Source organism: Rhinolophus ferrumequinum, chromosome 4, assembly GCF_004115265.2.
Source record: "Rhinolophus ferrumequinum isolate MPI-CBG mRhiFer1 chromosome 4, mRhiFer1_v1.p, whole genome shotgun sequence".
In the NCBI taxonomy this organism is placed as follows: Eukaryota; Metazoa; Chordata; class Mammalia; order Chiroptera; family Rhinolophidae; genus Rhinolophus; species Rhinolophus ferrumequinum.
Genome location: NC_046287.1, coordinates 90344047 through 90359390, shown reverse-complemented (window position 1 = coordinate 90359390; position 15344 = coordinate 90344047). Strand labels below are relative to the sequence as shown.

Here is a 15344-nt window from a genome sequence, read left to right as displayed (position 1 = left end):
AAACAAAAAAAAAAAAAATGTCCCAAAAGGAAGGAAAGAACAAAGCTCTGAAAAATAACTAAACAAAATGAAGATAAGCAATCTACCAGACAGACTTCAAAACACTGGTTATAAGTATGCAATGATGTCAGTGAGAATTTCAAAAAAGAGATAGGAAACGTAAACACAGAGATAGAAAGCATAAAAAAGAACCAGTCAGAAATGAAGAATACAATAATTGAAATGAAGAATACATTAGAAGGAATCAACACTAGATTAGATGAAGGAGAGGATCAAATCAGTGATTTGGAGGATGAGATAGCAGAAAACACCCAATCAGAACAGCAAAAAGAAAAAAGAATCCAACAAATGAAGACAGTTTAAGGGACCTCTGGGAGAACATCTAGTGTAACAACATTTGCATCATAGGGGTACCAGAAGGAGAAGAGAGAGAACAAGAAATTGAAAACCTATCTGAAGAATTGAGGGAAAATTTTACTAACCTGGTGAAGGAAATAGACAAACAAGTCCAGGAAGTACAGAGGGTCCCAAAAAATGTAAACCCAAAGAGGCCCACACCAAGACACATCATAATTAAAATGCCAAAGGTTAAAGACAGAGAGAATCTTAAAAACAGCAAGAGAAAAGCAGTTAGTTACCTAAAAGGGAGCTACCATAAGACTGTCAGCTGATTTCTCAACAGAAACGGCAGGCCAGAGGGATTGGCACGAAATATTCAAAGTGATGAAGAGCTTTCAAAGTGATGAAAAGCAAGGACCTACAACCAAGATTATTCTACCCAGTAAAGCTGTCATTTAGAATCACAGGGCAGACAGCGTCTCAGACGAGAAAAAGCTAAGGGCGTTCATCACCATCAAACCAGTATTACAAGAAATTTTAAAGGGGCTTTTTTAAGAGGAAGAAGGAAAAAAAAGATTAAAAATATGAATAAGAAGATGTCAATAACTACATATCTATCAATAAATTGATTAAATGTAAATGGATTAAATGCTTTAATCAAAAGATATAGGGTAGTTGAATGGATAAGAAACCAAGACCCGTTATCAGAGGGTAAGGGGGTAAAGGGGTGGTAGATGAGGTAAAGGGGATCAAATATATGGTGCTGGAAGGAGAACTGACTTTGGGTGGTGAATACACAATGTGATTTATAGATGATGTAATACAGAATTGTACACCTGAAATCTGTGCAACTTTACTAACAATTGTCACCCCAATAAACTTTAATTAAAAAAAAGAAAAAAAGAAAACAAGACCCTTACATATGATGCCTACAAGAGACTCACTTCAGAACAAAAGACAGACACAGGCTAAAAGTAAAGGGTTGGAAAAAGATATTTCATGAAAATGGAAACAAACTGAAAAATCTGGGATAGCAATACTTATACCAGACAAAATAGACTTTAAAACAAAGGCTCTAGCAAAAGACAAAGAAGAACCCAATAATCCCACTTCTGGTATGTATCTGAAGAAACCCAAAACATGACTTCGAGAGGACGTGTGCCTCCATATTTTCATTGCTTACAATGGCCAAGATGTGGAGACAATCTGGGTGTCCATCAATGGATGAAAGGATAAAAAAGAGATGGTACATATATGCAATGGAATATTACTCAGCATAAAAAAGAATGATATCTTGTCATCTACAAGAGCATGCATGGACCGAAAGGGTATTGTGCTGCATGGAGTAAGTCAGACAGAGAAATGCAAATGCCATATGATTTCACTTATATGTGAAACCTATAGAACAAAATAAAGAAACAAACAAAAGAAAAACAAGCTCATAGGTACAGAGAACATTTTGATCATTGCCAGATGGGAGGGGAGTTGGAAGGTTGGGTGAAAAAGGGGAAGGGATTAAGAGTTATAAATTGGTAGTTTCAAAATATTCATGGGGATGTAAAGTATAGCATAAGGAGTATAGTCAATAATAATATTGTAATACTATGTGTGGTGTCATATGGGTACTAGTTTTATTTGAGTGATCATTTTCTAAGTTATATAAATGTCTAATCACTTTTGTACACCTGAAACAGCAAATTTATAAGCATATAACCTTTCATAGCATGGAAGAAAACTTTTATTTAAATTTAAGCTCTCATGTTAATCACTGAGAAATCATCACAGATAATTGAATTCTCATTTTCAAAAGGAAAAGTTAATTTAATCATTTTACAGTTGCCTGTAGTAGTTTAGAAACGTATGGAAAGAAAGTGCATCTACAAAATAAAGTTTTTTGTTTCTCTCACCACTCCTTAATCTCTTACCTTAAAAGCATTCCTTTCCCTAAAAAGATCAGTTACAAATTTCTATATTGTCCATAATTATGTTTATTCAGGTTCAATATTTTAAAATATAGTCAAAGCTAAAACATCAGTTTACCGGAAAATCTTTTTTAAAAAAATAATTTCCTGAATATCAAGTTTCTTTTTGCTTCACTCGGGAGAACTCTGTTAACAAAAGAGCACTGATAATGGTTTCAGGCAGTGAATTTAAAGACTTTCCATATTTACTTACTTGTATTTTTTTCTCCTTGAGTACCCCTCCTCATATGCTTTCAATTTGAGGAAGGGAAGAAAAAAGTTTGTGTCCTAATTACCCATATCGATTTTGTGGTGGTTTTACTACATCTGCTGCAATGAGGAGACTGTTTTTTTTCTTTCTAGGACCAAAATGGACAGAGGATTCACGTAGCCATTCATTGCCCCTCTTTGCAACAGACAGAAATGGGATTTTTGTTTTTCCTTACTCTCTTTTTCTGCTGTTTCTTTTGACCTTTTTTGGGCTGGAGTTATTATCTACCCCATTTTCTTGTGAAACTGTCAGGTTCTAGTTTTCCTAAACGAAGATGGTCATTGTGTTCCAAGCTGACACTGAAAGGGATAGTCATTATAAAAACTATTCCTTATGTTATCTACCTGTAAGTGTGCCCCCCACCCCCCACCCCCGGCCTTCTGCTGTCTTTCAGGAATTTAGCCCTCCAGTTTTGCTTTAAGAAGTCTTCCTCTTAAGTGGCAAAGAATTCCTGAAGATTCACGGTCCAGTTAAAATTGGCCACTGATTTGCTATACTAACTTTTGTGAGTAAAGCTAACCATCAAAGAGAAAGATTAATATTACTGGAGGTTACAGCAAGGAGGTACTCCTTTATATATAATCCCCCTAATTCTTACCCATTTTAGAAACAAACTACAGATGTGTGCAAGGGTTTTACTTTCCCTTTTCCTTTGACTTCCTGGATTCCAAGCTGTCCTCCAGGTTCACCTGCTCCCTCTGTCCTCCACCTCTTGCCACCCAAAGCCCTGACCTCAAGGCAATCACCAGGACTAGTGTATCCCGAGGCAAATCACCTATCCGATTAGGGAGAGTTGGGTTTGAGCATTGAATTACTCAGAGTGATTTAAAAAATATACTTCCTGAGTTTCTCTAACCCAGCTGCCTATCCTGAACCTGAGTTTGGGACCTGCTGAGTTCATGCTCTTTTGTCTTCTTTCTAGCATTTCAGTTCCATGACTCCTTCCTTTAATACAAAGTACGTAGTTCACTCAAGTATGAAAGAAGGAAAGTCCCTTACAGCCCAGAGTGAGTTGAATGCTGGAGAAGAGATACTGGTTGCTAGGTGACTCACTGTTGGTGGGACTTGAAGAAGTACTGCTGAGTGATGTGAAAACCCTTGAGTCTTGCAAGGGGAGAGGAGGAATAGTGTTAATTCTTACTCCAGGGCACTGCCTTAGTCCCTGGTTCCTCTTCTTTTACAGTTCCTGTCCCTCCTGCTTTGGAACTCCCTGAGATTCAAAAGCGCAGCATTTCACTCTTTACCCTTTTCCCATGACGAATGTGGTGAGGCCCGGTCAGCAGTGAACCCTCCTGAGCCTCTCTCATAGAGATCTCAGTGGTTTGTCCCACGTCACTAAGTGGCTCAGCCTTTTTGCTCTATGGAATATATTTGACTTCTTTCTTGCAGCTGCCAATGTTGATTGGAATACTTGAAATTACTGAGTGTTTACTGTGCCATTGGGTGGGGATTTTAAGCTAAATATAATGTTCTGTCTTGTTTGTGGAGCTACAGAAGACTTTTTAAAAGCAGTAGAATAAAGCCCTATCAAATCAGGATTACAGGGTCTGCTGCAAAATTCTGAAGTAGATAGCATTTGTTTTTTAAAGTGAAGTTAAAGCACCATGAATATATTTCTTGAAACTAGTTCTGAAGTTATGCCAGCCCAGATACATTAAATAGAGAAGAATATTCTGTAATTAACATATTATTCATATACTAGCAGGTACTGCTTGGAGACATTTTAAAGTTAAAACATAAACGTGTTCTGTGTGGTGTGGCTAATGTGATTGTTTTTCTGGGGTTGAAAAAATACAAAAACCTTTGTACACAGTGGATATTGCAAATGTCAAGTATTTCCAGTTCTTATCAGCACTAACAACATTTTAAATTTATTGGGCTCCCAATGGAAGATTTCCCCTTCCCTTTGATAAAATATTATACATAAATACATATATACATATATACATATATACACGTACTTGTATATATATGTATATATACTTTATATCCCTGATGTACAACTTGCTTTAATATTATGCTAATGACATTTTTCCTGATAAACAGAAAGTAAATTTTTGAATGTCTGGCTATTTAATCTTGTTGCTTTCTGAGTTTTTTGTTTTTCTTTCTTTTTTTCCTATTTTTTTAGAACTAGTAGATCTTCCCTTGGTAAAGTTTGACTTTTCCTGCAATAAAGTGCTCGTGATTCCCATTTGTTTTAGAGAGATGAAGCAGCTGCAAGTATTACTACTTGAGAATAACCCTTTGCAGTCTCCTCCAGCACAGGTGAGGGTCTGGTAAATGTATATGGGATATGCTATCACTAGGGCTCAGGCAACTCTCGGCAGAGCCAGTTTTTTCATATTCTGCTTATTTAATTTTGCATTAGACATAATCATAAGCAGTCATAATCTCCAAAAAGATGAAACTTTTGGTGACTCTGACTACAGTAAGTTGTCTTCTGCTACATCAAGTCCATTTACCAGCATTTGGCTCACTCTTTTAATCACCACAATCCCATACTTGATTATTTTATTATTTATACATGCTTTTGAAACGTTTTCATGAAGTGTATGGCTTACAAAAAAGAGTAATATATTCCTTACTTTAATGTTAGTTGGAAAATGGAGCTTAAACATTTTGAAATATGAGTATTAATTATGTAGAGACAAGATTCAAGTTCAAATATTAAACTATGTGAGAAAAAAATGAAGCATATATGCTTCCAGAATTGGAACTTTAACAGGTCAGTTATCTGACTTCTATACTTTTTACATTATGTGTGCTTAAGCACATTTCTGTTAGAATTTTGCATTTTAGTGCAAGAAACACCAAAAATTGCTTGAGTATGGTTTTCTATTCAAAGTGAAATTTGGAGGACATGACTGCCTAAACTCTTACATGTTTTGGATAGATCACATTTGGTGTGCATCATTGAAGTATTACTTAAAATGAAAATGCAAACATTGAAATATATAGAGTTGTCAAGTGTTTATATTTTGTTTTGCCATTAAAAAAATACATATTATCAATTTCCCCATAGATTTGCACAAAGGGCAAAGTGCACATATTCAAGTATCTAAGCATACAAGCATGTCAGATTAAGACAACCGACTCCCTGTACCTCCACACCATGGAGAGGCCGCAATTACACCAGCAGGTGGAAGACAGGTGAGTGTGACTGCACTGCTTCAAAGCCCCTGTTTAGAATTTGTCTAGGCCAAGCTGTTCCAGGTAGCTAACTCCAAAAATCCCTTTGCTCCACTTAACCAATGCAGATTTCTGACTCAGAGTTTCAGAAACTTTTGGAGTAAGGAGAAAATTGATCCTGTTGACAATATTTTGACATCTCTTGAATCTTATCTACTCTCTCCTAATCAATAATCAATCCTTCTTTAGTCCTCTATGTGTGTGTATGTATGTGCACACTTGTGTGTTTATATTGTATATATATATATCTCCATATATATATATATATATATATATCCTTATAATAACATCTATAATATAAATATAGGCATTTTTACTTATCAGTTAAAACAGTGACATCAAACTCAGACATGCCTTTTTTAATTATTAACTTTTTAATATGCCTCCGGAACATTGTTAAGAAAAACTGCAGGCTTTATTTTTTTAATTGTCTTTTAAAAATGCAGTATGCATAGTTTTGGCATTTCCTGTTTAGAATGGAAGTGTTAGAATCCTTTCACAGGTCCTTGGCCTTTTTATGGCATAAATCTGGCCTTGAATTTCAGAGAACAAAATTCCCACACTGAACACACTTATAGAAACACAGATTGTTTTTGAGATGTCTTCACTGCGGAAACTTCCCTTAACTTTTTACTTAAAAACTGAACTGGTGACTTAAAATCTCAGTCTACCTTAATAGTACCTTTATATAATCCTTAAAATATGTATTCATTATTTTTTTAAAACATACCATCAAATCTATTTAGTCAGATTAAAGTTTACAGAATTATTGAAAGTTATCAACGTTTCAGAATATAAGAGGTAAAAGCAATTACATCGTTTTTGCTTTTTTATATGCTAGAATCAAAAAAATAAGAAAATTATTAACTGTTTCTAAAAGCAGGCTACTTGGTTAGAGTGCAAATCCATGAAACTGTGAACACAAAGAGTTTATTTTGTACTCTATTTAGACAGTACAAGTATCTGGTTTTCATTAGGGCCTTGTCTTAATATTCTTTACTATGGGGCTGGGCTCATTTGTTGCCTTACGGTAATAATAAAAATTTGTATGGCAAAGTCATTGCTTGAATATAAATTGATGTATCTTGTGAACTTTAATTTTTTCTAAATGAATTCAATATCGATGGCATCTATCCCAGCAAGAAGGATTCTGACTCAGGCGTTGGAAGTGATAATGGAGATAAACGATTATCTGCCACAGAGGTAAAGTTCATGATCCGTTTGTGATTTTTTTCCTTCTATCCTTCTAGATATATCTGCTGCATTCATTGAACTCCTCTCTGATAAAATGCATTAACCCCCCTGCCTGGAAATATGTGATAATGTTTGTGAAAGCAATTTGAAATCCTCCAAATAATATATAAATATTAGCTGTTTTTCTGCATCTTTATATTTTGTAACTGTCTCAGGAGTAGGGTTCCTATCTCTTTCCCCTCCTCCCACACCCCCACGTTATCTGGAATATTCTTGAATGCTTAATAAATGTTATGAAATGACTAAGTGATGTGCAAATATCCTTGAGGCATTTTTTATAAATATATTTGTTTTTAAATGACAGAGTAATTAAGGAAAGAGTTGTGCATGCATAAATTTCAGGAATCAAATGTACATTGCATTTTAGCAGTTTACTCCAAGGAAATGCATTTATGAGTAGCCATAATTTATATAGCAATATTTGTTTCCTGAAACTCTTTTTCAGATCATTGGGTTAAAGTTTAATTATTTGTAAGATAACAGACCTCCTACACTAGAGCTTCTGAAAGTGGTTATAAAAAAAGCTCATTTAGCACATTTTTATCTCATTCATAGTCTATTAGATTCCCCCAAATCGCTCAATGTTACACCATTAAATGGAGCTTCTTGACCAGGTGAGCTAGAAGAGACAGGTAGAGTGAGTAGGGGATGATGTATCATCAGGTCTTCCCTTGTTGAGAGAATTTGCTGAGATTTTGTGGTTGTGGAGTTTGAAACATTATACTCTTTGACGATGTAGTTAGTAGGCCAATTACTCCATCTAAGGAATCTATATTTTGATTATGTGTGATTCTAGGAAAAATGCCTTTTTCCAGTTATCTTCAGACCTTTGAGCTTTAATATGTAGGTAAGGTTCTTGAACTTACTAAAAAATGCTTTACAAAGCAGTGTATTAAAAAAAAACAAAAAACTTGGAAACCTTAAAACCATTCTAATATAGAACATGCAAAAGGAAGAGTTAGTAGGCAGGGGAAAAAGGCCAGTGTCTATAAAATAAAATGACTTTCATGGAGCCGCATGAATACTTTACCATGGTTCCTTGGGGGAGAAAATACTCAACACATTTCTTTATAAGTTGTATTTAATTCCACCCCTTTAGCTTTATTAAAACTCATAAGTCCCTGAAATGCCCCATTGTTTCAGAAATTACTTACCCTAGGCTTATTTTCTATGAAATTAAGACAGACTATGCTTTATCCTTTATCTGTCTTCTAAGGATAATTAAGTTCATTAAGAAACATTACACAAAGAACTTCATTATCCTTTTGTTCTCACTTAGTATAAATAGGATGCTAATATCATTCTAAAAGAGAAGGCCAAGAGTTTATTCTCTCCCTTTTAACTAGTTGCTTATCTTTGGAATTTTGCTGCGTTTTTGAGAGGAGAGGAGGGTGGGAGGAAGAAGAACTATAGAGAGGATTACATTCACTAGCATAAAATGCACAAATCTTCCCTTTGGCCTTTTCTTGTCTCACATTGTAGCCTTATGACCTGAGAAGGCCTCCAACAAATTTGCTTTATTACGAAGATAAGGGTTCTGAATTACCCTGTGTAGCTTTCTGTTTTCACTTTGGCAATCTTTTACCATGAATGGTCGGTTGATCTTGCTCCCCACTTGTATCTCATTGTGAGTGAAGTTCAAAGATCACACCTCATTCGCTTTCTTTGGCTGCTGCTGTTATCTGATTGATTTAGCATGTCATTAAGAGGTTAAAAACACATTTTCCTCGAGATAAACAAGCCAAAAAATTGGGGCTCAGTGAATATCTGTTTAATGAATGAAATGCATATTTGTTTCCTGCCAGTTTCTGAACAATTTGTGAACGTGTCCAAAAGTAAACGCACACTGCACTCTCACAGTGATAGCCTCAGGAATTTAGAAGCAAGCCACATACGCCATAGAAGTATATTCTATGGAGGTTCCTGATCTCTGTGATTTGGAAAGCTTTTCACTAAATAGCAACACTGAGGTGGAGCCATAGGAAGATAAATGAGGCTCCATATTTCATTTGTGACAGAATCATAGATTTTCTGAATAAACTTCATCAACTGGTATGGGAAGCAAAACCTCCCCCGCAGCCAGAGAGAACTAACTCTGATGACCAAATTGAAGTGTTATTCTGAAAACTACACAAAACACATGTTCTGTTTAAGTCCTATAATCATTTAGCACTTTTATACATTTAATACAGCGTCCTCGTCCTAAAACAGGGAAATGAACGGAAGTATAGTGTTGTACATGAAATGCACTGTAAGTAAATGAACATTGTCACAGAAGTAGACTGCTTGCTTTTTGTGACGAGCCTCATGAAACCTTACTGGAGTTTTGGTAAATCAATGTTGTTGTCAGATCTCACAGTAACATTACTATTAAAATAATTGATTAGACTTAGGGCGAGTGTGATAATGCGTTTGCAAGCATTCCTTTGTTCTGTCAGGTGTTACATGGGCCTTCTTAGTGCCCTGACTCTTAGGTTAAAAAATACCGTCGGGCACCCGATAAAATTTCAGCTCAAAACGTACGTACAGAGAAGTACATGAGTGTTTGCTCAGTGAATTCTGACAAAGTGAGCACACCCATATCACAGCTGCCAGTTCAGGAAAGAAAACTTGACCGGCACCTGGAGAGCCCCACTTGCGCGCCCACCCCCTCCAACCCAGCAGCAGCCGCTTTCCTGACTTCAAACATCATGGATTAGTTTTGCCCATTTTTGAACTTATATCAGTGGAATTGTCCTTTGTATCGGGCATCTTTTATTCGATATTATGTTTTGAGAATCTCAGTCTGTTTTTTTTAATCCCATAGCATTATCTTAATCTATATTGATAACAATTCCCCCTTGAATGAAGCAGTGCCCTGTTTCTTTTTAGCCTTCTGATGAAGACACTGTTAGCCTCAATGTGCCAATGTCAAATATCATGGAAGAAGAACAGATCATCAAGGAGGACTCTTGCCATCACCTTAGTCCAGTAAAAGGTGTGAAAATGAAGCATGAGGAAAAAGTACTTGTTTTTCAGTCAAATGCTGTGTTTACAATATATACAAATATGGCAATGATAATAATGTTTGTTGAGCATTTCCTATGCACCAGGTACTGTACTAATCTCTGAGCTGAACTCATTGAAAGTTAAAACTCTGAGGTGGATACTCTAATCATTTCCATTTTATAGGCTCAGCGAGTTTCAGTAACTTGCCAGCGGTCATGTAGCTAGACAGTCATGAAGCTATACTCATTCTGAAAATTTATACAAGATTTTTTAGATCCATTATTGGAAAGAAAATATTGATATATAGATATATTATTTCAAATAACTATAGTTGTTATAACACATAAAATCCCCAAATCAAGTCTAAATAATCATTAGTGATTGACAGGCAACTCCCTACCGTATGGTAATTCAAGGACCCAAGCTCCTTTCATGCTGTGACTCCACTGTGTTTACCTAACACAAGACTTCCAAAGTTTCCCAGTCCATCTGTTTCAAGGCAGAAAGGGAAGAGCATGGAGGTTTGCTTACAGGAAGTTTTAAAGAGCTGAAACTAGAAGGAGTAGCCATCATTTATAAGCTAGACTTACATGGCCACAGCTAACCACGTGTGAGGGTAGGAAATGTGTAGTTGAGACGTGTCCCCCAGCTTGACTTTGGACAAGTCAATTGATGTTAATTCTCTCACCTGTGTATGAGATGTTTAGATTAGGTAATCTCTAATGTCTTCTGTAGATCTAAAGTTCTGTGGTTCTTTAATAATCACCAAATGATCACTAAGCGCTCTACTCATGTGTCTTGCATACCTTCAAAATCCTAGTCATGTATTTCATATCTTGGTGAGAAGCCCTCATTTATTGCATTATGGCAGTATTTTGACTACTGTTTATTCAATGACTTTTAAAGGAAATACTAAAATTTTATGTTTACCAATTTGTGACAAAGTATTTCATGATGCATGAATGGTATAGAACTAGATTTATATGCAGATTATCTCCCTAACAATTAGAATATGCTTTCATTTGTGATGGGAAATCCATTTAAACCAACTCAAACTTTGGTGTTCACTTTCACTTCTTACATTTAGGTTTTTAAATTGAGCACTTAAGTTTAGCATTTATATTGATCTGAGATCATGATTGGAACCGTATGTTGTCCCCCAACTTTATGCAAAATTATAACTGCCACTTTACTAATTTAGATAAGTTTTAGTATATTATGCAGTATAGAAGGATGATTTTAGGCAAATTTGAAGAATAAAATAATTGTACAATTTGTTAGCAGTGAGGTTTTCCCCCTCTATAGTAGAAGTGAGTATTCCGCTGGCCAGGAATCCTTAATAGTGGCCATTGGTCCTTCTTAGTCTTCAGATCAGAGCAGAGATCTGCTTAGTGTTCCTTTTTCCTCTCCCAAACCCTTAGGAATACGTTCTACTTGGATGTGCTCTGAGAATATTTTATCCCCTCCGTGACCCTTCTCAGAGTTACATCTTTGTAATGATTTTAGGTTCTTGTCTTACTTCCTTCCCACACTCTTCCTTGAGATTGTTTGCTACTTAAGGACCATGAGTCAGGTTTGACTGATTTTTAAAATCCCTTCAATGTTTAGCATAATACCTGCCATTTAGTAGTTGCTCAATAAATAGTTGTTGAATTTTGAATTTGAAATAGTTACTCGTCACACCTTACTCAGAGCACAAATTGCTCTCTTTTCATAATTATTTTCTCTGTTCCTTAAAAAAGTAAGAGGAAACTTCATTTCTTTCATAAGGAACTAAGACATATAGAGGCCTTGACTGTAAAATTCCATTTAGGCTTTTCTATTTCTTTTCCTTTTCTTCCTCTTCTTTTTTTTATCTTTTCCTTACATCCTTCAAGGAAGGGAAAACTTGGGTCATTCATATACCTCCTTAAGAGGTAAGAGAGAAGATTGAAATAATAGATGATACATTTGAGGGTAATCTGTGCTTTGTTCATTTGTTTGTAAAATCATGCTTTCTGTTTATCTCCGTATTTTCCTAGTAGGTGAATTTCATCAGGAATTTCAACCAGAGCCTTCCCTTGTGGGTGACAATGACAACTCAGGAGAAGAAAGAGACCAATTTACCCATGGAACAGATGTTCTGCACTCAGAATTTATAAACTGTATTAAGGCAAGTTGAGGATCAACTAACTTTTTTATTTATTATTTATGGTTCAAGGTTCTTTCAAGGTTACCAATCCATCACCCGAAATGTCAACTTCTTCAGGTCTTGATAACATCTTCTCAAAGCTCAGCATGTTTCTTTTCTGACATTAGGAGCCAGTCCCTTCCATACATACCTCTCCACGTGTTAGCATATGTGTATGATTTTCTTTTGTATTCAGAAAATACTCAGCTTTCCACTACCCAGTGCACCATATCAGTCAGCAAACATCAGAATTTCTATGACCGTTCAGTAAAAGTGAAACTAGACAAGTTTCACATTCTCTTCAATGTATTCTAGATGAATGCTTTATTTGGGAGTAAGTATATCCATAGTATAAAGAGAAAAACGGAGACTTACAATCTAGAAATGAATGTCTTCCCTTTTTGGAAAGGTCACTCCGAGGACACTTACTTCTGAACTGTTGTAGTTGCACTGAGGTGTTGAAAGGTTGGCTGAAGTCACTCAGCTGTCAGGTGAAGCTTCATCATAGTACTGGCAAAAAGAAGAGAGAAAAACTAACCTTTTACTAATGCTGGTGTTTAAGGTTCCACTTAAATGCCTTGGTATGTTTCTGCCAGTCTTTATGACTCAGGTTGTGGCACCCAAGAATCATGAGGATAATTCTTTTGGTAAAATTCAGATTCAGGGTGGTTTCTGAGGGATGATGGTCTCTGAGTTTATGTGTTAAAGCCAAGTGTGGGGTCTCTGATAGGTCATCCTTATTTCCTGAGAATTGTGTTATGATGTCTGGACTCTGTCTCAACTAACGTCTCTGGGCCTCACCTCCAATGGAACTGGGAAGAAAATAGCTGAATTTTACACTATAATTCCCTCGTGTGCTCAAGAGGTCTTTATGCCCTCAAGGACAAAAATAAAGAACCTTCCATAGGGCTTAACGTTTGTAGAAACGAAGATTACAGAAGTTACATACAGGCATGCCTCACAGATATTGTGGTTTGGTTCCAGACCGTTGCAATAAAGCCAATATTGCAGTAAAGTAGATCACATGAATTTTGGGGTTTTCTGGTGCATATAAAAGTATGTTTACAGTATACTGTCATCTATTAAGTGTGCAATAGCATTATATATCTAAAAAAGTCTACCTGCCTGAATTTAAAAATACTTTATTGCTAAAAAATGCTAGCCATCATCTGAACCTTCGGGGAATCATAATCTTTTTGCTGGTGGAGGGTCTTACCTTTGATTTGTAAAAAATGCAGTATCTGAGAAGCTCAATAAAGTGAAGAGCAGTAAAACAAGGTATGCCTCTAGGAGGATAAAACACAGAGATCCTTAACTCTTTTTATCTAATCCATCATGAATCCATCAATTCTTGTTTCAACATATCTCATACCCACTACCTCGTTTCTGCCCTCCACCTCCATTGACATTGCTTTAATTGAGCTTATAATCATTTCTAATTGTCATGACTGCAGGAGTCCCTCGCGTCCTAACTACTCGCCCAACATCCTGCCCCCTGCATGCACAGGCATTTACACACACACACACACACACACACACGCACACACACGCACATTCATTTTCTTCCTTTCTCTCTCTGTTCTGCCACCAACCATTCTCCTAAAGTACAAGTCTAACGACATTGCTCTGAGGCCAGTGGTTCTCACAAGGTTCTCACAGATTTGAACCCTGTCTGTCAGCTCTGGGATGAGCCTATCACAAGACATGGAAAACTGGGCTTTTTTCTTTATTTTATGAAGACTTTATCGTAGGTTGAGAACTAAAGATGGAAACCCTGAAGGAAAACAATCAACGCAATTAGTAAAATAAAGCATATTGTTTAAGAAAAGTAAATTTCCCTAGATTCAGAGATTTTAGGAAGCAAAGGTCTTCGTGGAAATGGCTGCTGTACAGCATGGATCCTGTGAGCAGAGTCTACGTAACAGAGCAGATAAGGATGTTGAAATCTCCTCAGCAAATGTTTCCTAGGTGCCTGCTCCCACAAGAATCTTCTCTTGGAAAGTCGAGAGAAGAATCCTACTAAAATAAAACTTAAATCTACAATGAAAAGTCATATGTTGAAAACCAGGCCCATTTTAGCCTTGAGTTACGTCACTTTAAAAGCCTGTGAGTGTGTGTTTGACACCCAACGAGTGTGCTGACCACTCAGTCCTTGAGGGTGGAGAGTTCTGTGTTTTATATAATCCTGTTCCCTCTCTTCACTGAATTAGCATCTTGTGCTTTTATAACTACATTTGATCCTCATTATGCGTGGCAGTTCTGTTCTATACAGTCACCTCAAACACCGAATAATCAAATTCAGAGCCATTGTTCCTGGAGTAAATACAGGGTTGGGTTCCCACAAACCTCTGGTCACTATATTTTTGTCAAATCCTCAGTACATAACCTTGTTTTACTGCGTTGTGTGTATTTTATTGTATTGATGTGTGTTTCTATTTAAAGACCCCTTATTTAATACGTATTGTTGGCTCATTAACACTGACCTTGTGAGGAGCACCACTGTAACTCAGGCCTCAGGGAAGCTTGTGTAACACGCGTGTTTCCTCCGTAAGGCACACCACGGCCTTCTTGCGCTTAGGAACACTAGGCCACACTTCAGTACTATGCTTGGGGGCATTTTAAACAGCAAAATCCCCCCCAGAAAAGCACAAAAATGTGAAAATGTGGCACTAAATAGACGCTGAAGAGGACACTTGTTGACACACGGAGAGCTGGAACAAGAAGGCAGAGTGTCGCCTTGTTCAGTCTCATGTGCATGTTGGGGACTCAAATTTTCACTGTTCTACACATGTCTGAGAGTGACTCTGAAAACACCGCGAGTATTGATTTTGGGGTTACAAATCAATTTCAGTGAGTAGGCAAATTCATAAATACGGAATCCACAAATCACGAGCATCAGCTATGTAACCGTCTAACTTAGCAAAAGAAACCCAGTCAGCCCTACTGTGTACACTGAAAGAAAAACTGATGTTTCATACTACTGGCCATTTGTTATTATGAAACTGAAAATTAGAACAGAATACCCATGGCTGCTATAGTTGAAACCCAACAAGAAGAAATAAGAACATGTTTTCTTGGTCGTTTCTGGGAGTATATTTTCCCCTGTGAATTTCACTATCATTTGGATAGTGTGACACAGTAATTTAGATGTTGGCTTTATTATACACTA

At 36.5% G+C, this 15344-nt stretch overlaps 1 protein-coding gene across 7 annotated transcripts in view; it reads left to right on the top strand.

Annotated features, from left to right (window-relative positions):
• The window catches only part of LRCH1 (leucine rich repeats and calponin homology domain containing 1), a 196555-nt gene that overhangs the window by 136966 nt on the left and 44245 nt on the right, over positions 1-15344 (top strand). For 4 of the 7 annotated variants that reach the window (XM_033104474.1, XM_033104476.1, XM_033104472.1 and 1 more), the window contains exons 5-9: positions 4703-4839; positions 5597-5724; positions 6903-6966; positions 9889-9994; positions 12027-12157. In XM_033104474.1, the coding sequence (XP_032960365.1) occupies positions 4703-4839; positions 5597-5724; positions 6903-6966; positions 9889-9994; positions 12027-12157 (566 nt within the window). The remainder of the gene's footprint in view (positions 1-4702; positions 4840-5596; positions 5725-6902; positions 6967-9888; positions 9995-12026; positions 12158-15344) is intronic. The other 3 variants (XM_033104477.1, XM_033104473.1, XM_033104478.1) reach the window with 1 other exon arrangement.